Source organism: Trichogramma pretiosum, unplaced genomic scaffold (genome assembly GCF_000599845.2).
Source record: "Trichogramma pretiosum strain Unisexual culture from Peru unplaced genomic scaffold, Tpre_2.0 scaffold2, whole genome shotgun sequence".
Taxonomy (NCBI): domain Eukaryota; kingdom Metazoa; phylum Arthropoda; class Insecta; order Hymenoptera; family Trichogrammatidae; genus Trichogramma; species Trichogramma pretiosum.
In genome coordinates this window covers 3,811,337-3,837,733 of record NW_019641687.1, presented here as the reverse complement: position 1 = coordinate 3,837,733, position 26,397 = coordinate 3,811,337, and the positions used below count along the sequence as shown (strand labels likewise).

At 33.6% G+C, this 26,397-nt stretch overlaps 1 protein-coding gene across 22 annotated transcripts in view; it reads right to left on the bottom strand.

Moving 5' to 3' along the window:
• Positions 1–4,309: 4,309 nt before the first annotated feature.
• The window catches only part of LOC106658643 (glutamate-gated chloride channel), a 124,459-nt gene continuing 102,371 nt past the window's right edge, over positions 4,310–26,397 (bottom strand). For 7 of the 22 annotated variants that reach the window (XM_023461342.1, XM_023461338.1, XM_023461341.1 and 4 more), the window contains 10 exons: positions 25,024–25,088; positions 21,756–21,976; positions 21,006–21,088; positions 20,669–20,809; positions 16,454–16,549; positions 13,622–13,774; positions 13,327–13,541; positions 6,900–6,962; positions 4,590–4,727; positions 4,310–4,493 (listed from right to left, as the gene is read on the bottom strand). In XM_023461342.1, the coding sequence (XP_023317110.1) occupies positions 4,359–4,493; positions 4,590–4,727; positions 6,900–6,962; positions 13,327–13,541; positions 13,622–13,774; positions 16,454–16,549; positions 20,669–20,809; positions 21,006–21,088; positions 21,756–21,976; positions 25,024–25,088 (1,310 nt within the window). In that variant the 3' untranslated portion in view covers positions 4,310–4,358. Of the gene's footprint in view, positions 4,494–4,589; positions 4,728–6,899; positions 6,963–8,785; positions 8,837–13,326; positions 13,542–13,621; positions 13,775–16,453; positions 16,550–20,668; positions 20,810–21,005; positions 21,089–21,755; positions 21,977–25,023; positions 25,089–26,397 lie in introns of all 22 variants that reach the window. The other 15 variants (XM_023461344.1, XM_023461353.1, XM_023461347.1 and 12 more) reach the window with 10 other exon arrangements.

Sequence of the window (26,397 nt, the reverse complement as noted above, 5' to 3'; positions counted from 1 at the left end):
CTATAAGTATTTTTATTATAAGAAAGAAGAAGTATCAATTAATCTACACATTATTTTTGTATCTTATTTTTTTTTATAGGTAATCTATTTAATTTTACCCCTTTGGTTGTTCTTGTTTGAATGTTTAAAATTGTAGTAAAAAATTCATTGGTATTCGTTACAGGGATTTTAACATAATGCAATATTTCAAAAATTATTTTGTACCTTTGACATTATATACTTTGTATAATTTGAATGATCAACGATACATTGTTCACGGTGTGAAATCTATAATATAACCATCAACCTTCTTTTATAGGCATTCAGAATTATTTCAATTAAGTTTACACCAAATACTTTTAGTGAAGACATGCAAGTACATTAATTATACTATTTTAATTGAATTGCAATTCTTTCAATTTCGATGATACTTACTTGATATAAGTTTTACATAATTTTTACAAAAATTCATGAAAATGAATGCACTGCATTTGAGTTAGGTATGAAAAAATTGTTAATCTTGCAAAACAAACAAGGTCATGAATGAATCATGACACAATAAATAAAAAATTTTGCTAAGTTCAGAAAAATATTTCAATCATAGCAATTGATCGCACTTACAATGCATTCAGAAACTTTGCAGTTTCATACAATCTTCCGTTCCATGCATGAATATTTTCCACTTGAAATACTCTTTTATTATACATGCACGTGTCATACACCTTCTATCTTTGTTTTGTTTCGATTTTTTACGTTGCTGATATGATGTAATATTTTGTGTATGCTCACAACAAGATTGAGTGGAAAGTATTGAAAAAATACCCAAACAAATTTGTTTGCAACTTTTTCCATTCAATTCAATACATTCGGACAATTGAACTTAAAAAAAAAAGATATTTTCAATCAATAAATTAACATTAGCAGTACTAAAAGGTCAAATCAATAAGTTGTATGAAAACAACTCGTGCTTAATGAACGGTAAATTATTAACGATGAAAGTAATGATAAGGTGCAATACTTGGGTATGTTACAACTTTAATACCATCTCTGTATTTTAGAGCGTTGGTACAGTCATCTAATTGATATCCACAATTATGTTATAGACTATGATTATAATATATTCCTCAGTTGCATATTTTATTAACAAATAGTATTTTACGTATAAACGTTTTGCGAACAATGAAAAATTACACATGAACATTTTTATATTATTAACAATCTTATAGAAATTTATTTAATGAATTTTCATACGCTTTACTCATAATTATTTTGTACACGAATATTTCTGAATTCAAACGTTGCACGTTCCAACAGAAATCATTTAATTATTATAACGATTAACAAGCGCATATGATACATTAGTTTTAACTCATCGTAAACTATAGTTTTAGTGACATTTCATTCGATTAACGGCACATAAATTTTATTTTTTATTATTCTTTTTTTACCCTAAAACAAAATTGAAAATTTTCAACAGATTTACCGCATTTCCAAATATTTATTCAATCTAGAATATGTTGGAGATACAAATTCAATAACTATATCCATTCACAATTTTTTTTTATGTATTTTACATGACTGCGAATATTATATATAAATATCACGTGCAAGCATTTCCAAGTATGAATATTTTCTATTTATTTATTACATAATATGTAATTTAGGATTCACAAGTGAGCCACAGCCTAGGTTTTACAGTGCAGCTAATTTATTTACCGATGCGACAATGAAAGTCATGATTAGGGCCTAGCCTAATAAACATGACTTTAAGAGTAATTCAGAAAATTTTTCAAGTTTAGATAATTAAATGTACTAATGTACTAGTGAAGATTAATTTGTTTTATCGTATAGTTTAATCGAATCAAGACAAGGTTGTTTGTAACATACATATGAATAGGTGCACTTTGGTATGCGCATGGTTTTATTTATCTGAAAAATGAATGCAACGTTTAAGACGTTTTTTGACTATTTAATATATTGCCAATAGGATTACGTTAATGCGAGATTGGTCCGAGGAGATTCTCTTTAATTAATTTTTTTTTACACTGTAATATCGATTAGCATTGATTATCATCTACGGGACTTTGCACTTATCAGCACTTGTAGCTTACAAAAATCAATATGTAATACTTCATACAGTATTATTTTTCACAATTTTCTTTAAAATGACAATAAATGTAGTGATGAATAGTATTTAATTTAAATTTGCATGATTCTCAACGTAACAGCTGCATTTTACATTTTATTAAACTTGGTTCAATTCACTAAAATGTTTTAGTTGTCTTTCAGTTTTTTTAAATATTTATCTTATTTTGTTGGGTTACAAACGAATATGTCTGCAACTGAAAAATGTATTTACTTATCTTTAATAAAATAACTGAATTATCACGTGAATGTAGCATAAAATTTGTTGAAAAAAAATTTTTGATAATTTTTTTTTCTTGAAAGCTCGATTTTGACAATTCGGTTGGGATAGAAATTTTTGTTGTAAAGAATTATTGCGTTCAATTAACTATTTATTAAAAAGTATTTTTTGTGTGTTAAAAATTATTAATTATCCAGAAAATATTTAGGCAATTATTTTTATTATTGTTGATTTCCGACCAACTCTTATAGAGCCAAAGAAATACAGGTATATATTTTGAATATTCGTTGTTTTTTTTCTCATTGGTTAGCTAAAAATCTTATCAAACAATTATCTTGATATTGGATCAGATAATTAAAAAAAATTCAGCAGCAATACTATCGATGTTAACAACTTGACAATTTTCAATTTTTTTCGAAGTACTTGAAATCGATAAATTACTAGAATGTGACATTGTTAAGACTTTTGAACAGAAGACTTTGTCGATGATTGAATAACGAAATAATTTTAAGTGGTTTACCTTTATGTACAAAAAACTTTTTTAATAATATTTTGATTCTACTCAAACAAAACAGTACAATTTAATAATTTTTGTTGAATGAACTTACAAGTCTCAATGAATTTTCTTTTGAAAACTGTCAAGTGCCTTACGCTCGCATTGTTAAATATAAATTTTCATTTATATTATAAACTGCCATCACGTTATTTTCGGTGATTTATGAGGCACGCGATTCAATTTCTTAAAAAACAAGATGATTCTTATACCATGATACATGGGATTTGTTTATCTTTCTGGAAATACCTATGCAATCCATTGATCAACAATATATAAATGTTTTATTATATTTCATAAGATTTGGTTCGTGTGTCACTATTTGGCCCTCACGTTTATCTGATAAGTCATTGCATCGTCCCGAATATATTATTTTGATATATTCATTTTTATCAATGACTCTCCAATTTTTATACTTTCATCTTTCTGATCTCCTATTATATATTTATGCAGCATTTTTTGTATAATAAAAGGTCACGAAATATTTTATAAATTATTTTATATTTTTCTTGATGTATACTAGCTTCATAGCAACAATTAAAATAATTGTTTAAATTATAATAATTACATTTATAATTCGACGTATAATCTAACTACAACTAATATAGTATTCTTTAATGTATATATATAATATATTTTATATTTTCTCTATGGTCAAGGTTTTTCGTCTTCACCATCGAAGACATTGTTAATAGTAATATTTAATAACAGCTAATTCAGCAATAACAGATCACAATTTTTTTTCGACTAGTTATAATTGATGAATCTTAATAATAAAACAATTTATTTTTATTCATTTCATATACTTCGGTATGAGAGTTCGACTCCCATAAAAATTATGTATACATATAATATCTGTTTTATTATTTGCGCTTTATATATTTATATTTTTTTTCGTTATATATTTATACGGTAATAAAAACTATACATTCGAAAATAGGTTTCACGTAGTGCTCACAATCATTCATTATCATTACATCGCTTTTAAATTTCGGCATTTTTCCATTTACGTAACATTTCGAATTCACATAATATGTAAGGCTGATGCTAAGCGCTCGTAATATATTTTGAATATAATTATGATATCGCTAAAAATTTTTCATTCGTTTAATCTTTTTTGTATTAGCTCAATGTTCTTTTGTCATTAGCAGATCATCGTTACGTAAATGTCCATTGATTCTCATTGAAATTTCGGATTATTTTGTTCCTTTTAAATACTTCAGGTCCACGACTGTTCGTATATTTTGAATATACGAGACTTGATTCACTCGGTCATGTGCACGCGTCCCATTTTTGTATACTCTTGTTTTGTTTTGTTGTTTTATTGATTTATTTATTTTTTTCTATAAATACAATGTTGTAAGTAAACAGGGAGGATTCGATGGGAGTGTGTTGAGTTGCGATTTACGTGCATATTTAGGACGGTGACGGAGGATCGTCGTAGGCCTGAAAGGCTTGACCCTAGGAAACGCCTTTGTAGTGTATGAAAAAGAAGGTGAGAAATACGAAGTACGCCGCTGGAAACGTAATCCTCGCTATGACGTCGATCGTCTTCGCCACTCTTATTGGGTGGGGTGGCTCTTTTTTGCGCACTTGCTGCAAGTTCAAAAATGTCATCGGTGAATATCGAACAAAAAATTATGCTATCCAAAAATTGAAAAAAAAAATAAATGAATGCAAGTATTAAAGTACCTCGGTATTGCATCCGTTGTTCGCCGTGTGCGTGCATGGATTTGGTCCGCAATTGGTGCACGATACGATTTCGTTGGTACCGCCGGAACTACCTGGACCCACTTGAGATGTTGCGCCACCTTCCCTCTTCTTATCACCCTACGACAGGGACTCAGTGGCAGATAATCGTACGTCGATTGGCATTTTTTATCATGTGTATTTATATATATTTCTTAAAATTTATATATATCAGCCCGATGACGAGCGATCCATTTTTCGCGCTTACTATGTAATATGATCTATATTTAGCGAATATATTTATTCAATAGATAGAAAAAATTCTTAAATAAGCAGGAGTGGAAGTAAGCATTTTCTTGTGCTTGTAGCATTCGATTTGAAAATACATTTTTCCTTAGCGGCTCATACTGCAAAATATTGTATTGTAAAAATGGCCATCAAAGCTTTGCAATAATAATTACATTATTTTTTGCATTGCAGTATTTATGTCGATGCAAATATTTGTAGAGTTTCAATGTGCAGGCGTGAGCTCTATGCTACACCATAGTTGAAAAATGAAGATAAGGCGGAGTGCAATTCGATTGAGATATGAAAAAATGAAAATTTTTTCTTGATCCCCCGACCAAGAAAAATTATACACTAAAAGTATTATTAAATGCGCGGTCTTTTTATTCTAGCTTTTATTCAACGATTATTTATAGTAGTAACTTCAGTTGATAACTTTTATTTGTTGTTCATAATTTTTTTATAGGTTAATATATATGACATTTTTAGATTTACTTTTGATTCTTTATGTAAGAAATCATTGAAAATTGGATCGCTCGTATTTATTTTTATGGATAAATATATATGGTTTTAGTAAATATATAATATATATTGTAAGCATGGTTAATTTACAATGTACTATTTATATTATGTATAATGTTTAATATATAAATGCAAATACAAAATGTTTTGTTTGTAATTATAATAATAATATTAATAATAATATTGATAATAAAAATAATAATCAAAATGCTCTACCGAACGCTTGTTTTTTACATGCCCCATGATGTTTCCAAATGTCATCTTACAAACTACTCTCAATACCAGAGCTACTTATCATAACTGTGGACTATATACACGAATTGTGTTGAAAATTGAAATTTCTTTTTACGAATCAGGCAAGAGAAATTTCCATTCTCAATCATCACAAGAAGATAAAAATGGGGATTATAACTTGCATTTATTTATATTTTGGAACGATGATGAAGTGTGAATCAAACATAAAATTTTCGATAAATGTTGAATGGGATGGGGTCACGAATAAAGTTTTGCTATTAAAAGCTCAAAATACGTTGTTGATTAATTTACGAATGTAAACATTGATATATAATAATAATAATAATAATGCAGGCTCGAAGCGCGATCAATTTAGCTGCTTTTGCCATTTATTAAGTTGCTGCTGATATCTGCATTTGCGACTAGGCACTGTGGTCAGTTTGATCAAGTTTAAACGCATTTAACAAGTATGACAGCATTCATTCGTAATAATTGGATACACGCACACACGCACACATACATGGGCACATGCCGTGATAAGATAATTCAACGCGGGACAATGATGCAACCAGTACAGATTTCGCGATAATTAGCCGTTTAATGTGTACAAATATATTATGTATGTGTATGTGTATACGTGTAGGCGTGTGAATATTTTTGTCAGTCAAAGAACTCGATGTTTAATGAATAAAAAATATTTTTCACTTTCAAATGATATTGTTGATATAAACAACTAGATTGGAAAAGCTGTTCTTGTTGAAAGCTGACAGCGAAAAACCTTTTGAAAATTTCTTGTACCAATCTGTGAAAATAATTTTAGAACTACTTCATCGAATGAATCATTTACAGTTGTTATAAGTTATCTATTTGTCCTGTTTGTTTGGAATTGGTATTACTCGATGCAACTGCAGTGCAAGCGCAGAAAAGCATCAATTACGTTACATGGAATTCAAAGCGTAAAATAAAATATTATGTACATGCACATACGGAATATGTGCCAAACTGATAAATGTCCTAGATTTTTTTCATATAATAAAGTAAGAAAGAAAAGTGTGAAGTTTAAATTAGTCGTCTTAACTAACTCTTTATTCATAATATGAGTTATTACACACTCAAGTATTCAGTTTTTATGATCTTCATCTAGAACATTTACCTTACCATGCATTGCACAACATTTGCAACTGCTGCTTACAATGCCAACCCTCGTGGAATAAAAAAATCATAAAAGAAAAATAATAATAGAATGAAAAGAGTGCAGTAGTTGAATCTTACCTTTTTAACGCAATGTAAGCCTCGCATTTGCAAGCAGCTGCGGCGTTTTTCAGTCAGGAGAAGCTAACAAAATTATGACAGAGCAAAATATTTTACACATCAAATTGAATATTTTTTTTTCGATAAGTTTATTATATTTTTGAAAAGTTTTGAAGATCGGTCTGTTTTGATTGGATGAATCAATTTATCATAAAATTTGAATGTATACTTTGCTCTGGCATGTTGACATTTAGTTGAGCAGCTTTAAACTTGATTGTTAGAAGAACAGTTATGTTGAAAAGGAATTAACACTGAGATACATGCGAGAACACATTGCACAAAAAATGCTCTGAACTGTTTGAAACCCAGAAACATAAGTAATTGTACACATAAATAATATATTGTGCAATTCAAATAACATCCTCCGAGTAAAAATTTGGACTATTGACAATATAGATGTAATAAATCGGTGAATCATAAGTGGAAATACCAATTTCAGGAACGCAATAATTTTGCCAGTATATTACAAATTATAATTCTGATAGTTCAGATCTTTACTCGGTAGTTAGTACATTACGCAACTTGAGATTATTTTGTCAATTTGATAAATGAGTAAGTATGTCGCCCAAAAGTAGCAACAATTACAATGATACAATAGTTTGATGGACATAATTACTCGTGATGCGTAATGTTTCTCTTTTGACATTGCGCGTAAAAATATTTTCATTTTTTTCAACATCAAAAACAAAAATTTCATGCTGATCATTCCCGTAAAGACTCGGTAAACTTATGAAAAATTTTATTCAATTATTATTTAGTTTATCTTAATACTTTAACTATAGTATTTTATATTATATAAAGCAGTTTACCGGTACTAAATTCACTAATTATGAGGAGATTTATCATGATGTGACAAATTATCACATTAGAACACCTAAATTGAAAGTTTCCCTCTTTGACGTAGAAAGTATTATTAAATATTACACATATTTAAAAAAATATATTGAAGCGTTGGAAGAAAGAGAAATTAAGGACAAAAACTCTCTTTTTCATTATTATGCATTTTTCAACTGTGCTCTAGGTTTTTTATATTTACAGCCAAGGAAGTATACGAACTTGTCATACAAGTATACTATTTACAAAGGAGAGATTTCAGACTTATAAGAGCTGACAAGTTTTTCTTACTGTATGTTTTCAACGGTGAACGGGTATATATACCGATATTTTTAAGAAAGCTCCTACAGGGATAATGCAACAAGAAAAAGGAGAAAATAAGACAAAAGTACATTAGATGAAAGATTCTCTTTGGTGATGTCGTACAGTTGTGTGTGTGATGTGTACATTTTGAGCGAATATATATAGCTTTATATACGTGGAGGATGTGTGGGTGATATAACATCGCGCGCGCACAAGGACACGCAGTCACGATCCGAGTCTTATTCGCACTCTGACTCTCCTCTCTTTTTTTACCCTCAACAAATCCGGAGAAAAGACTCTCTTGAAGCGTTGGGATTTTCCGTGCACGATTTTGCAAGGATCTATACCTATATACGTATAACGCCGTACGTGAAGTGTGACTCTCAATCTTGAAAAAAAAGAAAGAGAGAGAGAGAGAGGAAGAAGACAGGAGAACGTCGAGAGAGCAAGAGAAAGAGAGTGATTAAAACTACTGTGTTGTTACGTGTGCCAATGCGATTGAGATTGCCAATGTACATTAAAAATTTATTCAAATCGACAAGACATTAAAAGAGAGATATGCAGAGTGCGATCTGAAAATATACAATCAAATATGCAGCAGATGATGTGTGAGTGTGTGATTCGATATGCAATATTTATAGTGAACAAATAGTGTGTAATATAACAGAGATTTTGAGTGATTGTGGCAGAGACAGAGGGGGGATCCTTACCAGGGGACTGGCCAATATAATTCCTATCCTGTTGAGCACCGCTGGCAGTCGCTGCAACATCACAGACACCAAACAAAGAAACTTACTCACCATCAACATTCCATCCAACGTTGCGTCTGTTCTTTTCCATCATTTTCTTTTCTTTCTTTATCATTAGTTATTTTTTCAATGAACACGATTTATCTTTTTTAATACTTTGGCTCTTTTTCTTCAAGAAAGTAGTAGAAAAATGGCTCTTTATTAGACTTGTAGTTAATTAAAGTATTAAACCATTTTTCTGCAATATTAACATTCGACTGCAAAGAATTTTTCAAACTTTATTTTTAGACACCGAGTCAAAGCACAATATACTACAAATTGATGCGGTGAAAAATACATGCTTTCAATATGCATTTTAGCTTAAATAATTAGTTTTAAAGGCGTTCAAAACTTTTAATAGTTGAATTTAAATTAAAATGAGTATTAAAGTTCCATAGCTGACGTAAAAGTTACTTAATCTGACTTTGAAACAAAAAATAATGGAAAATTTCGATGCAATGTCACGATATTAAATGTCATGTATTGAAACTCACAAATATTGTATAGAAAATGAAGCTTTCAATTTAAAAATGTCGAAACATCTATATAACGTTGCACTTACACTTCAAAGTCGTTACCTCGTACAATGTTATGAAAAAAAGGGTAAAATAATAATAGAAAGCTTTCACGTGTGAGCGATGTGTAAGTTTGTAAAAAATAGAGGTAGAAATAATCTTCGCGTCATCATCGTGACCTAGTATAAAGCTACATCGTCCAGTTAATTTCAAAGTTTCAAGGGTCCACGTAGTCTGAATCTTTTTTACTCGGCAAATTAATGCTGGGGTAGTTTGATGCAGAGAAAAGAAAAAAGAGTAATACGTAGCCCATCAATGAAGAGGAGAATGAATAAAGTAAGAGAAAAAAATGTTTTTTCACTCTACATAGATATAATAATTTGCCTCTTTGGATTGCGTTAATTATGCCAAACACCCGTGTGCAACATTTTTTCAATCTCAAATCGAGCCATTTTATTTTGCATTTCGAAATTGCCCGGCTACGTATTTTTCTTTTTTTCATTCTTCTATTAGCCCGGAGAATAGTTAATTTGAACTTTTTTTTATTTAATGCATCCCTTTCTCTCAGTGCTACAGTTTTCGATTTAGCATTTAGATAGAAACGTCCATTTCTTTTTCAACAGTTCAATTTTCAAATTTTATAGCACAAAAGTTCAGCTTTACCGACAAAACGATTTTTAGTTCTAACGTCATTTTACAGATATAGATATTTATTTTGAAGTCGAATGTGCCCTGCAGAATGAATTCACTTTTTTCTGTCTTGAGTTGTCAAAAAATTTCGTCTCATCTAGCGAGTATGTTTGAATATGTGAATGGGTGTGTAGTGTTTATTGATTTATAAATGTATCGTAACATGTCTATGTAAACGATTACAAATTCTAATATCAAAAACTCGCATGTGCCCTAAATCAAGAATTTTCTAGTTTGTCTTATATTATTTCAATTGAATTATTAATAGAGAGCTTCCCACAAATTGATTGTTGAATAATTTTAGAACGATGAATTTTATTCCGTTTGGCAATGCATTTCCTGACATATATTTTGACGTTTAATATGCGTCATTAAGTATTAATCTATTTGTTTCGCAGCGTGGCTTTTGATTCACACTTAATGGCACACTTTTCTTTGACATAAGTCGCACATTATAGCACTGTGACGCGAGTTTCTTTAACCTCACAACGCATCGCTATCATGAGTGACTTATGTCTCAAAAAAGAGAGCATAAGTGTGAATCAGCAAAGTGTTATATTAATAAAATACGATACTCGTATCTTCAATCAGCACTTATGGCCTTGACTCATAAAACCCTTCATGGTTCCTAAAATACGTCGTGCCGTAAAGGGTAACTTTTGACACAAAAATCCTAAGGTAATGTTACTTGGAACATCACCGAGACAATATAATTAGGTATGATAATTATTTTTAATAGATCAAACTCTAACATCAACTAAAGAAAAAAAGAAAATACATTTATAAAAAGATTTAAAACCATTTGAAAGCTGAAACTCTAATTTTTGACAATAAATTATAAATGTTGCACGAAATGCAAACAAGGGTGCATGAATGCTATAATTTGTTCTCAAAAATAGACTTTTCATCGGAAAAAATTCACATGCAAATTTACATTGAATAAAGGCAAAACATTTTTTTATTATATAATAAAAGTGAAATGAAGGAGGAAATACAAAGCAAAAATGACGACTTTTAAGAGCACAGGTTAACAATGTGCTGAATGCAGAAAATAAAAAAGAAATGTGAACCCGAAGATATTGAAATACTATAGCAAAGAAAAATAATAACACGTAGGCAAATGTAAAAAGCAACTTGATATCACTATCGACAAACGTGAAGACAAGGTTGATTTTGTGTAATATAAATATCGAGCTGGTAACATGTCTGTCAATGCCAATTCAACAAACGTATACGGTGAGAGTCATTTAAACCTGAGAGGTACTTTTTATTTATGATTATGGATGGTTGGAGAAAAATTCTGTTTATAAATACTTTAATTATCCGTAATTATTTTCCCTCGAAAAATAAAATTGCCAAACAACTGAGTAGTTCATCTGTGAGTAAAACAAACCTGCTCCGAAAAAGTAGAGCAGATCTAACAAAAATCAACCGAGATGCAAATAAGAAAAGAGGAGCATGAAAAATGATGACGCAAGTAACCACTCAATGAGTAAACATACACGTATAATTATACTGAATAAACTTCAATAATTTATGCCTGATGATTGGTTGTATAGAAGAACTTTTTTGAATTCACGGAGAATTTACAAAATAATTGTTCATGATCGATGAACGATCGTTGACGTAAAAAATTTTATGCAATAAAATACATGCATTTGATGAAGTCTTTTACAAATATTTAGCAAGTTTTTTTATGTTTAACTGTTAACTCATTAAAAGAGGTAAAAAAAAGGAAAAGTGTCTTATACCCAGAACAGGTCATTTATAGGATAGAAAAAGTTGATTACTGGGAATATCATCATGCATGACAGCGTGTTCTCTAAAGAATTATGTACATTCGCTCTCACATTCAGTCGTAATTTGCATGAAATAAATACCCGATGCGTAAAATCGCAAGTTTGTTAAAAATAAAATTTCACGCACGAAGTTTTTCTTTGAAAATAAAAAGCTATTCCACGGTCTGTCGATTCTGCTGCGAAGCTCCATTAGATCCTGCACGCGTTGGATTCTTTTTTCTGTTCGCGCGAAACAGATTAACGTGTAAAAGTTGAGACATCGACAGGTGTTCGGACGTGTAAGAGTAAAAGAAAAGAAATGAACTTACAAATAAAAAAAAATTGGACGAATGAGATAGTGTAAAATTTAATGAGATTTTTTTGCTCCCAACGAAAGGTTATGCATTGTATTCGCTGGAAAAACTTAATTTATGCATGTGATAAAGCCATGTAATTGGATAACAAGAATAGTCGTGTCTAAAGCCTCATGAATAGTTAAAGCTCGCATGTTTTTTTTTACAATTGACGTGAAAAAATGAAAGTATTTTTCGAGTTGTAAAGATGTTCAGCAAAGTTCAATAGCTGTATGGTATTTTGTGTGATATTTATATCTAAAATAATTACCTTTTAGAGTATTCTATGTATGTATAAGACAAGATCGTGAATTAACGACGAACCTAGCTGGTATATATTATATGTAAAATATATACACACACTAACATTGACACTAAAATGCAGCTGCTGTTTATTTTTTTATATTTTTTTTCTATAATCTATAAGAGCCTTTCATGACTTTCCTAGTATGTATCAAGGAATAAAGTGTGTTCTTGAATTACACGTCATCCAGCATCTCTACGTATACGATACGGTGTATATCATGCGGTATATACGGCCCACTTTGCGCAGGCGCTGCAATAATGCCAGGCGAAATATTTGCGTCTTACGATACGAAGTTATAGTTTTACGAGCCGCATATAGTCCCGTACATATATCGTAAACGTAAATTGGATGCTTAGTGTGATGCATTATTTTTAATTTATCTATGTCTTTTGGAAATGCTTGAAGTAGAGTTTAATATATACTGCTATTTATATGTGTATTTTATTGTGCGAGCGCATGATCTCGGCATTTTTTTAGAAAGAATTTCCGCATGTTTTCGAAAGATTGAATTTCATTTTCAGATCAGCATTACATTTTAATAGGTCACGTAAAAAAATATCGTAAGGAAATGGCGAGGTCATACGCACAGCTAATCGAGTTTACGGCGAAAAAGTGTGTTACGTTAAATATTACTTGTATATCATGAATTACGTGTCATTCTATACGTTAAAGGAAGAAGGGGATTAATACATGTAATAATTATGTTATTGGACGAGCTAAAAATTGGTCTGTAAAAAAAGGTAAATAAATAAATAAAATAAGAGGAAAACGGAGCTCTCGAGGTACGAGCTGGCGAGGTATATAACGCGGGCAAAAATACCTGAGTAACGGGATTCTCGCCGGGACGATAAACCACGTTGTGGAGCGGTCGCTTTCTGCCGACGTAGTTCACGCAGACGAACTCCAGCAGGCTGGCGTAGATGAAGCACATGCAGACCCCGTCCCAGACGTTCATCGCAGTGAGATTCGAGACGACTGGCAACGTCGAGCGGAAGCCGTTCGACGTTGTGAAAAAATTCAGCATTGTCGTTACGCCTGCGTGAGTCGTAGAGAGTTTTCATTAATACAGTCACAGTTTTGCAGTCGACAAATCGAGAATCTTAATGGACACTTACCGATCATGACTCGAGCCGGTACCGCGTTCCATTCCAGCCAGAACGTGATGAAGGAACTGGTCACAAGGATGACGCCCGGTATGAATACTGTCGTGAAGTAGAAGGCCCGGTCTCTCGTGAATATCAGATCGACTTTCAGGCAGCTATAATTACCTGTTCGAGCGTCACCGCAACGATTAGTATCTCAACATTTTTATTTTCTCTATTATTATATCGAGTATAAATTTTCTTATATGCCAATATATCCTAACGCTATTTAAAATGACATGTATGCGCTTGATAATAACAGAGTGTCGATGCAGTTCGGGACAATCATGTTGATTCCAAAATACCATCTCGTACGTTCTAAAGTCGAAAATTTCGACACTCGGGGTACAAAACTCATATCGTGATTTTGTTTTACTTTTTGGATTTTCCAAGTTCTTATATTATTATTGTTATTATTATTGTTATTAACATTATTATTCTGGTCATCCTTCCGTATCTAAATTATTAAAACGCTGTCTATGTTTTTAATTTATAAATATTTTTAGTTTGTAAAAGGTTATTGCAACACATAACTATGTCATAAAATAAATTTAATGAATTTGTGCAACAATAAAAAATATTCAAAATTATCACAATTTAATTATTTCTAGAACAGATATATGCGGTGATTTTGTACTGTATATGTTGTATCTAAGCGAAAAGAAAAAAGAAACGAATGTTTGTCTGAAAAATTACATGGAGCTGGCTTTAAAAAAGCAACAAAAGTGTTTACAGAGATATATTTGAAGATTTTTCACATGAAAAAAAAAAAAAATACCCGTTACGTTCTCTGCGCAAGATGTCTGACCAAACTCACGTATTTTCACTGGTGCACGCCAGCGAGAAAATAAGTGTCTCGAGTGTGTACTGCACGCGTGGCTCGCTGAAATACAATTTCTTCCTCTCTTTCCCCCCTCGTTTCCCGCCGCTCTCTTTGCCTCTTTCTCTCGCGCTAAAGGACGTGAAAGCCAAAGAGGGGCGGTAGTCTGTTTTAAAAGTTCTCGAGAGTACATGCACTTAATACAGTGTACCAATATAAGCCAACGTGAAATTTACGATCTTTGCCGCGAAAGTTTGTGTTTCGCGAGTTCTGCAATTTTTCATTTATTTATGTAGGTGTATGGCTTTTCTCGAGCTCAAACTAATTGCTCGCGCAATAGATAAGTTTATAATCCAATGGCCGTCGTTAAATTTGATCAAAACTCGAGAAGTGGGTATTGAGTATAAAAATCTACGAGCTTGTAGAAGAAATCAAATTTGATTGACGTGCGTAATAATGGGCTTAATTTTCATTCAACGTAATGACGCTTCCGTAAAAAAAATCAGTGCAGCCTCGTAAACACAATTTTTTCTGAAAAAACGTTATCAAATTTTTTCCCTCTGCAAACTCGTCTATTTGGCGACACGCCGATGGCGATATGACGACGTCGAAAGACCTCGGCATAGTTTGCCCCGGAGCCATAACGAAATAGCAGACATCGCGCATGCTTGAGACTTTTTTTGCATCTCTCCTGTGTCGCAAAAAAAAGTAGCATGCAAGTAACATTATGCAACGCCGTGCTCGCGACAACAAATAAAAGAGGAAAGATTCTTACATATACACGTACTTTCACATAGCATAAGATGCGCTTATATGATATTGCCTTTTCAATTTATATGCTCATCAGTTATGCATTTCAATGGTATTCAATTTTTTATATTTTTATTTTATAGTTATATTATATGTATCCAAGTCTATAAATTTAATGTTCCAAAAAATAGATAATATTTTCTATGATATTTCATGTTCTATATAGCATCGAATTTTCTGAAATAAGCCCATTATTGAGATTCGCTGACCTGAACTACGTATTGAATTGAATTTAGACGCACAAACTCCAAGAATGTTGGTTTTGCTGGATACTCTTTTGAGTCCGATAATGACGTACATAGAAAAGCATTCATGTCTAAAGACGATAATTTATATATAAAAAAAAGTAAGTATTGCCAATGAAAATTTGATTTCAAGAATTAAGTTGTTAACCCAAAAAATTGATGAATTATATGAAAGATTTTTGTCATCGAAAGGACATGTGTTTTCTTGCTCTGATTTCAATAAGTAATAACACATAGTCGATAATAATTATGTACAACACATGCAAAAGCTAAATCGATCAAATTATGTTTTTTTATGAAATTTGTATATATTAATTTACAAAGGGGTTTGAGTGGATATTTTTAGACATGAAACAGAAAATGTTTATGTGGGTATTGGTTATTCTAGAACATTAATATTTTACAATCATAACAGACATATTTATAAACATTGAAAAACTTATAGTTAGGTAGGAAATAAGTAAATAGAATTTGAAAAATGAGTTTGGAAAAGTTTAATCTTCAGTTTTCATAGCCAAAATAATACGAATATTGCGAAGTCGACCTGTTAGAAAAATGAATGAAAATTTTTTGTCATCTTATCTACTAATTGTTAATGTTGTTTTAACTTTATAAATATCAGTCATCGTAAATAAATTTGGAATGAGGTACGAATGATTTTTTTTTAAACTGTGACTCGTGAACGCAACTGATCTCTCATACAATAATGTAAATTGTTTTGGTAAACTTGGTTCTGTCTCATATTATTTTTAATCTTAAATTTCGATTCGGTCTGAAGGAAATATATTACCAAAGAATAAGTGGGGATCAACTCTCTAACGCTTGGCGCAAAATTGCGTAATTAAAGAATGTATTTATTATGTAGCATAATATAGATTAAATAGAAAGTAAAGAAACCAAAGTGCACACAATCTAATGAGGTTCTTTTACCTTGCTCCTCAAACCTGCGCTGGCACAGCGAACATTTAGAGTCTCCAAAATCATCAAACTCATCCTCGTAGTCGACCACGATCAGCTGTCCGTTAGCTGTAAACAGAACAGCCACGATCTGCCTATATAACCCTTTGAATTTCTGTTTTTTTTTCTTTAATTAATGCACGCTTATCATTCATTTGACGATATTATTTACGTGATGTTTTTGTCGTAAGAATAGGGTTTTATCTACTCTATCGATTTGACTCATCCCCATATTGAAAGAAAATGTTCAAATAGTTCTTTCATATTAACATTAATTAATTTTTTCATTGAATATTTTCTATCAGTATAAAATAAAGCAGTTGCAATCAAATTTTAATTATCAAAGATTTATTCACATTTCGACTGCAACCACTTTTACCTTGAAGATGAAATCAATTTGATTTTCTACTACTAAACATGTTACGAGGATACGAATTAGATGCATACGCATTTAAGTAAGGAGCCATGCATGGTTGTTTTTGATTAAGACACAAATAATAGTTTGAAATTGACTTAGCACGGAGTTTCAGAGTCATACTATTTTTATTTTTAAGCTTTATTCTAATCCTAAATGACAGTGCGAGAATTTAAAAAATGACTTCATAAATTACGTGATTAAATAATCTTTCAAGAAATTCAAAAAATAACTGATTATAAAATGTCTTAATACTGAAATTTTCCAGCAAAATTTCTGAGAAAAAGCATTTAAATATAGCCAAGTATGGAGAAAAAGAAAAGTTATGCAATTGATAAAGTTAATAAAAAAAGAAACCTATATTTATAACGCTAATGACTGATTATCTGTGCAAACAAAGCTACCGATGTGGTTGCCACGTACGCACAACGTACTCGTGGCACTTTCATTTTTATATCGCAATTCAAATTAATTTTTTTTGAGATTTGATACACAAGACTATTTCCATCAATTTAACACCTCCATTATTAGTTAAAGTCGTAAACATGATAGTCGTAAATAGTTAGAATAGATTATGTGAAATGATTTAACATTATTAATTGGAAAGCTTTTTTAGTATATTAAGGATTTAATTAAAATAGCGGACAATGAAAAAAATTCTATTCTGCATACTTTGATTGAAAATTTTATTTTGGGCAAATTTGATATAGGTTATTGAACATTAAATTCAGCAAACTTGGCATGGCTATATAGAATAAGAGGAAAACTAGTAACAAATGGTAATGGTTTAATCTAAACTTTTTAACATGATAATAATTAAACACTAGAAAGTAACTACAACGGATTGAAAATGATTTAACTATTGACTTCAAGGCATGATTCATAAACACTGCAGCACGGTTCATAAAAATTTTGCCGACATACCGTATTCAATATTTTCCACTCAAGTAAACTAACATCATTGAAACAACATTGCATGATTGATGAAAAATGAATGAAAACTGATAGTTCTAGATATTTTGAGTACATTTACAATATTCCAATACGCAAAGCCCTTGTATGTATTGCAGTTCAACAATGCGTTAGGATCGAACAAACGCGTACAATCCAATTACAGCGTCGTTGCGTGCAATCCAAATGAGAATCTGCTACAAGGCACAATATTCAGTAGAGCATATTATATCGTATTATATGGCGTATGCAAAGTAATGGCCCTTTACATAATCAAGATGAACCGTATCCATGCGTTGCATGGTAAAATTTAACGATGAAAAGGAAATTCTTTGGGATTATTCTATGTAGAAAAAAAAAGAAAAATGAGAAAAAAGTATACGAGTTGTTCTTATGATACTTTATTATGGGTATGGCAAGGCCAACTAAAAAATTAAATTTTCGATTCAGTTTTCTGACAACTTCTCCGAAATATGTCTCTAAAATCGCCGTAGACTTTTTTAGAAAAATATCCAGAAAACGTTTCCGAGAAAGAGTTTGAAAATGTAACTTTTGAGCTGGTTTTGCGATTTCCTGGAGATATAAATGTTACGATTGAAATAGGACGTCTAGCTTCAAATAGTCTTGCATTGTACATTGCAAATCATTAGCCATTTACAATATCTCTAATGCGATGATGATTACCATGACATCTTCTGATCGACCATATTCAACAGAATGAAAAAAGCATTATCGTATGAAAAAATGCAAAAACATTGGCTTTTTTCACTTTTAATTTTTTATCATTAAATTTTTCATTTCGTGAGATATGATTTGTTGAAAATTTTTACAGAACATCTATTTCGACGCATCGAGACCTGCGATGGTGGGAACCACAAGGGGCTTACTGTTTTCTTTTACGTTTGTCAAGCGAGAGACAGAGACCAAGATTGCCAATCACTAGCAAATATAATATTAATATGAGTGCAGAATTTTTCTAAATTTTCTAAATTATTTTATTATAATAGTATGTAATGTACAATATAATATTTATAATAACAATAATAATAATAATATAATTATAAAATATATCTAGATCATAAAATTCATGCGACGATTTTTCGAGAGTTCAGTAGTTAATTTTAATTAAAAAATATGTTGTAAGTACATATTCTTTTTTAATTGATGACATGCGCCAGTGTGTTTAATTTCAAACATATTTTATTTCCGTATATTAGCATCTTTTTCTTACACACTGGAATATATTTTCAAATATTATCTGTTTAAAAATAATAGAGGGTGCAGTAAAGATTGTAATACACAGAAGACAAATAAACACAGCCAAAAATACGTGAGTTCAGCCAACAATTATGTTTGAATAACAGACACACATAAAAAGTATGATGATCATTAAAATATTTATAAGTAATATACTCTTAGCAGAATGGACACTTTTGAGAGAGTAAATGCATATTCATAATTTTCAAGCTTTTTTCACAGCTTCGTGGCGTACACTTAAAAATAAATGAATAGATTTTTGGATAGTTAGTTTTCTAGTCAGAAGTGCTTCATATTATAGCATTGTGCTCTAGCAACTTACCTCATAAAAAAACAGACTTATGAAATAGGTGGTTAAACATTAAAGTTAAAAATAAGCCGATGCAGCGACAGAAATTTTCAATTAGGAGCAAAAATTATTAGAGAGCGTTAAAAAAGTTTCAGTCAAAAGTTGAGTGTGCTTAGTTAGTAAAGATTTCAATATGCAACAGTTTTAGGACAAAAAACATGAACTACAGTAGTATGAAATACAGAGTGCCAATTGATGCAAAAAGTGCAAGTTATGTAACAATTTAAAATAGGTTAACTTTTAATTATTACTTTTTCAATTTTAGATCTTATGTTAATTTTTTAAAGAACTTTTTTCTGGAAGTCCTAAATCGTATACTTATTTGTACCATCACATTATATTAATTTGATGAAAAAGTACCTTAATTTGTATTTTTATCTAAAAATTAAACGGTAAATGTTGGTACTTATAAAGAAAAAAAAATTGAGCACATTTTCGATGGAATTATCTAACACTCAATCGATCACCAAAAAAACAAGTTTAAAGTACACCCACGAGGATAATACAGTCGTTCAGATGCTACGCGAGGCGCATTCATGTATAAAATAAAGCCGAGACCGAGAACAGGAATTGGCGTTTGCGCGGTGAATGTTCCTTTTTTTTGGCACTCGTTTTTTTCCCCCGATGAAAAGACCTTCGCGCTATTTCGCTGCTCTACATTTACGTAGACTCGAGTAACGGACAAATTTTTCCTCGATTATTTTTCTTTCGTTTACTTTGGACTATCGTAAAAACGATAAATATTACCTGACCTCTCGTACGTTACAAAATGATGTTTTTGCGTTTTTTTTTTATTTTCGTACAGGGGGCGAAAATCATGCAATACGAATTCGGACATCGTAGCTGCGAGACGGTTTTATTCGTCGAAAATATGATTATAACGCTCGTAAAAGTAAAAGAGTAAGCAGCGATTCTTTTAATGATTCTCGCGGGCGCGTACGCACTGTACGTCACTGGGAACAATTTAATTTTATCACTTCGCAGCGAATATTAGAGCGGAGAATTCAACTACTATTGCGCTGGCTCGCTCGTCTAAAATTTGCTCAAAATCGTATCGGGGTCGAAAGAATATTGCAATCGCAAAGTTTCTGATCGATTGCAAATCGAACTGGCAAATACAGCTAATTGGAGCAATTCGCCATGATATACGTATCGCATGGAAGGTGAGAATAGAAAAAAAAGAAAGAGGAAAAATAAATCTAACGAGAAAACTTACCCCTCCAACTGGCTTTGATCGGACACGTGATTGTCTGATTTTGAATGAGGTATGCATTGAGCGTCGTCAGACTTGGGCTTTTGCGCAGCGTGTCCTCGTCGTTCTTCCATACGTACGTGATCGCCGTCTGCTCGTACGATACTGAAAAAATACCGACACGACGTCGTGAGAATTCGATTTTGCAAATTCAATCGTATTATAATTCCACGCTATGTTTCCCATCTGGACACGTGATTTTTTAACGTCTGACGAGGTTTTTGACGCGCTCCGATTTTTTGACTTTGACAAAATATAAAGGAAAAGAATTGAGTGACACAAGAAGATTTTTCAAACTTACTGCTTTCTATGGCGAATGAACACAGTGGGTCATCGAATGGGAAAATATTTAGTCGGCCTTGACAGGAGAGTATGAGATGCCGCCTGTAACATACAGAAAGTGTTAAGTTGAAAGTTAGAGTTGCCACTGTTATAAGTGAAAACGGATTGTAGGTATATCAGGATCGGAGTTGGCTCGAGAATCCTTATGGATAACAACCGTGAATTTTCCATAAATCCATATTTAATTCAAATGATGACCGTCCATTCAGACCAACTTGGAGTGCATTTATAAATTATTCGATAGTTAAGCAAGTAAATAAGTCGGCCACTCTGCGATTTACTCGTAAACGAAATGAGAAAATATTCCACGAGCATCGTCGGCTTAATTTTGTCGCATATATCAAAGATGCGGCTTGAATTATGCAAGTTCTTCATCGTGGATTAATCTCAAGCAGAGAGAGAGAGAGCCAGCGAGTGCAAGCCGAGCATTACATGTGAATACAAATTGCGAAAATACTCTTGGTACGGTGGTATATACGCAGACGTTTCATTATATAATGCGGGTGGAGGGTCGGATAGAGTCGAGCTTCACTTATACACGTATGGGCCGCGCGCGCGCGCGCACATAAGCGCGATCAAGCCGCACACGTAACGCGTGTGTACTGGTGAGCTGCGCTGCGCCACTTTGTGTAGCACACAGGTATGCACTATGCACAGCAGCAGCAGCAGCAGCAGACCGGGAAAAAGCTGCTGCTCGCTACTCACGTACCGCATGAGATAGTTGACGGTGCCGTTGCGGTAGATGCGCAAGGCAAAGTGCACGGGTATGAGAGGATCCTTGAAGTCGCCGTGCATGATGAAGTACGTATCCGGCAGCCAGATGTCGTTGTGATGGTGGATCGCGTTCAGGAATTCGTAACGCGATCTGTTGCTGTAGCGCAGCCGCGGGTCGTACCACTGCTGCTGGAGCAAAAATTCCACCTCGTATTTCTGCAAAAAACAAACAAAGAAGAAGAAAAAGTATTAGCGCCTTTCATTAGCTCGGCCTGTCATTTGAATCTTTCATGTCCTTCGAGCGACATGGCTTAAACTTTCTCTGGGTTGCAGCGGGGGAATTGTGCACAACCCAAAAGTCATTTCTCGCGGCCGAGCGTGCCCGCGCGCGTAAACAATTTCTCTCGACCGAGCGTAAATCTTAGGCTATAATATACTGCTACGTTCGCGTTTTCGCCACACATATTTTTAGTCCCGGAGACTTTAATGAAAATATCTTCGCGCCTGCTGGACTGGTATACGCTACGCGCGACTTATACAATACTTGGTGCCGCGCACGCAACGCAATCAGCTGCAGCGAGATATTTTCCCTCGCTCCGGCAAAAAGTTATGGAGCCAAGCGTCGCGTGCGAGACTGGAAATAAACGACTCGCTCATGGTATTTTCTATTATTTTGACTGTTTGACATAGTCCGAGAGCTCGAAAAAGAGTTTCGAGATCAGCATTGGTTGTTGTCATACTTCAAACTTGCATTTAAAACTCTCCGTTCGTTGCCATTTTTCAAATTACACGTAAAATACTGTAACTTTGTACGTTACACACAGTACGGCGTTTTCCAGCAATGACCTTGCGAGTGGCCCTACCGACGCCGGACAAGTGATACCTAATTTTGACAGAGCTGCTGCGCGACAAAAGATTTCGTCTGCACTGATACGTTTTCAAGTAGCGAGAGCTCGGCCCGCGGAGTGGGGATACGCACGTTGCCACTCGCTCGCAGAATCGAACCGTTGCACAGCATGCCTAGCAATTAGCGTTTGACCTCGATATTGATCGGATCGTCCGAGTGTTTTTGCTATAGTTTTCCCGAACTTGGTTGTGATTTCTGTACCAGTTACAGAACATATTCTTGGTGAGGAAGAAAGTATTACATGTGCACGTGTGTGTAGAAGAGTGTATGTATTTTGTCGAAGAGAAGTACCAGGTGTAGCGTTCACGAGTCAGAACAGTGTGAGAAGATCTACATCGGCTCGAGCGAGGCCGTACGAAAGGCGGAGGCAATTGTGGCAAGGCCCGACGGCCACCTCCAGCCGAGATGAATTCAAACAATGAGTACGAGTGGTATAGGTATTATCAACAGATTGGTTTATATTCGAGACAAAGTGTGAGTCATCGAATGGTCAACGAAAACTCAATTTGGCGAGATGTTTACATAAGATCGGACCAACGCGCTGATGCGTCGAGCGCGATCTTGTCATATACACCTGAAAACACGGCGGCCTATGCTTACTGGAACTGGTGGTATCAGCAACGTGCATACGAAGAACGACGAGCATACGAGCTTGAGAGAAATTACACAAGAGAAGCGGTGCACGAATTCGAAACATTAACAAGGGCTGAAAGCAATAAGGCAGCTATGACACTGCCCATTTCGCATATTGATGCGGCTGGCCAAGACGCAGGAGTAAAGAAACGCGAGCATGAAAGCGAGCCCGAATACGAAGGACCGGTGCCGGTGCCGGAATTTAAACGAACTAGATGCATGGACGAGCAAAATGTCGCGTTCGTCGACGGGCCTACACTTGCAACTCATATAAAAACCGAAAATGCTTGTGAACAAGATAGCGCGTTCGTAAGCATTCCAGCAGCCTGCGTACAAGAGTGTCCCGACAAGACAGTCAACCAACCAGACGTGCCACCGCGAAGCCCAGCTACATGCGAGAGAGATCAAGCCGTGGATATAATCGTGGAAAACCGCGATTTTGTGAACGTTCATATAAACGGCGTGACGTACAAGGCGTTGTACGATTCCGGTGGTCAAGTCACAACCGTCGGACCTCGTGTGGCAGAACGACTTAAACATCGGCTGCACACGGAATCGGCCAGGACGGTTAGAAGCTTATGCACACCCACGCTGGTACAGACGCTCGGCACGCTACTGGTGCACGTCCAAGTCGACGGGCGAATCGAACCGATGCGCTGGCACGCGATGGCATACCTGGACCACGACGTGATACTCGGTGCAGATTTTAAAAATCTCTACCGGCTCGACACTTTGACGGACGAGCAACAGTGGCGAGCGTGTAAGGGCCCGTGGCACTCGTTTCATGCGCGCGATAACGAGGCGGTCGATATCTACGCGGAATGCACGGGGCTAGCCGCGGCCTTCGCTGAGGTGAGAGGCCAGTAGGTCCTTGTCTGCGAAATTTCCGGTGAAGCGAGTGGCTGCGAGGTCTTTTGAGGGCGTACCACAATGACTCGGCAAAAAGGCGCACCGGGTGTGCCATTCACGAGGCAAAAAATAACGTGAAAAAAAAAAATGAAAAAAAAACAGCTACGTTGACTCGTTTCTACGGCGACTTGCGGCCTCTTGGCCCTTGGCGAAACGCGACGCGAAATGCGACCAAGATCGAGAACGTTGTACCTTTACAATTGTGTAAGGCGCGCAAGAGGCGACTAGGATCTCACGGACCTGTGTCGCCTTTTGGCGGTACACACGGGCCTACGTCCCGTCGGCGGTAAACTCGGGGTTGTCTGACACAATGTGCCACGTGCAGTAAAAACCAAATACAATGTGATGTAGATCAAGAGCCTGTCGAATGTCTCCTTGTCGAAAACGAACATACGTCATAATGACACTGCGAAGTATATTTTTGTATCGAGAGTCGTGAACAGCGTTTTTTTTGTTAATGCATCCTCAAGTACACATGAGTAATAAAAATTAATTTTTTTCTTTACAATTGTTCATCTATTTTTATTATACGACTATGCTAGACAATTTTTTCCTACTCTGATCTAAAATACGCATCTTTGCTACTAATTTTAGACTTTCGTAGGAAAAGATAGTATCAACTAGTGCAGATATGATTTTTTAACAGTATTATCAGCACTCGCCTTCGGCTAGTACTATAATCCCTGGTTTTGCTGAAAAACTATCAATGCACCCGTTGAAAAATATACTATTCGTAGTATTTATATAAAATTATTACGTGGTTTAGATTTTCCTTAAAATTTTGCGTAATTAAGTAGAAAAAAAATCTAATTACCAAACTAGATTCGTCTGGTGATGCCAAACTCAGTAGCAGCACGCTAACGTTTACTGTCAGGGTTCCTGAAACAAAGATCAAACAATTCTTTGTAAATTTTTTGTCAATTCGTTCATTTTTTTAAAGGACAATTATGTAAAAAAAAGATCAACAGGAAGCTCAAAAAAATTGACGTCAACAAGTAAATGGTCTTCAGTCAAAATGATAATGCTGATCGTTATATAAAGGTATTAGAGGAATCATTCAAAAGATTCAATGATAGGAAGTATGTGATACAAATATAAAATATCGCTATTTAATGTTGACGTCTTGATAATCAAGCTGTATAGTAGCAGCACTCGCATGCAATCAGAGCAAAAACTTATACATGCTGAGATGCATTAGTCTATTGGGTGACATCAAAAATGCATTAAATAAGCAGTGCTGAAAGTAGTGCATAACATAATAACCTGGTCAAGAATTCAACCACTATATATGCTTTCAAAATAATGCGCAACTACTTTGTTTAAAATATGAGTTATTGTATAATACAGTGGTGTAGTTGATAAGTTATTCATGTCAGTGGTGAAGTGATTATTAAATTTAGCTATTTTAGGCAAAAGTATTTTATAGATGCATGTTGAGTGAGAGGCAGTCTCTATTCAAATTTCGTCAGTTTAATATTTAACACTGTGAGAACTAATAATTTCACGAATACTTGACTGCTCAAACAGCGGAAAATTTTATTTTTGTGGGTTTTATAAAATATATAATCCATTAAAAACTCATTTAATTCCTTTCTATAATGGTAAAAAAAACCTTTTCACGCTTAAAAGCCTGACGATAATACACTTTCAGTTTTTCATACGATTTTTCATTTCCCTTTCATAAATAAATGCGCCGTATATTTCATTCCATGATGCAGGGGCTGAGCGAACAATGCTATTCAAGACAAGAGAGGTCAGTTCATGAGTTTCAAAATTTCGATTAACAAACCAATTTCAAGCTTTTAAATTTATTTAATACTGTTGAGATATGATTGACACTTTAAAAACTTTTGTAATCTTTGTAAATGTCACGGAAAAATGTTAAACTTTTGATTATGTCAATAATCGTATGAAACTTCTGAATTATATGAAAGAGTTTTTAATTTAAAATAAACTAAAAATACATCAAGTTCTAGACTATTTTTTGAGAATGATCTATTTTTATTTACAGTTATATTATAATTATTTATTTCAACATTAAATTTCAAGCTTAACTGGTATTTCTTTCATCATGAAAACTACATTTTATCGATTGAACGCATCTAAATACTAGTCTAATGTTTTTACTCAAAACCACATCAAATCTATTTTGGTAAAATATGGCAAAAAGTGCGTTGAAACTCGCGGA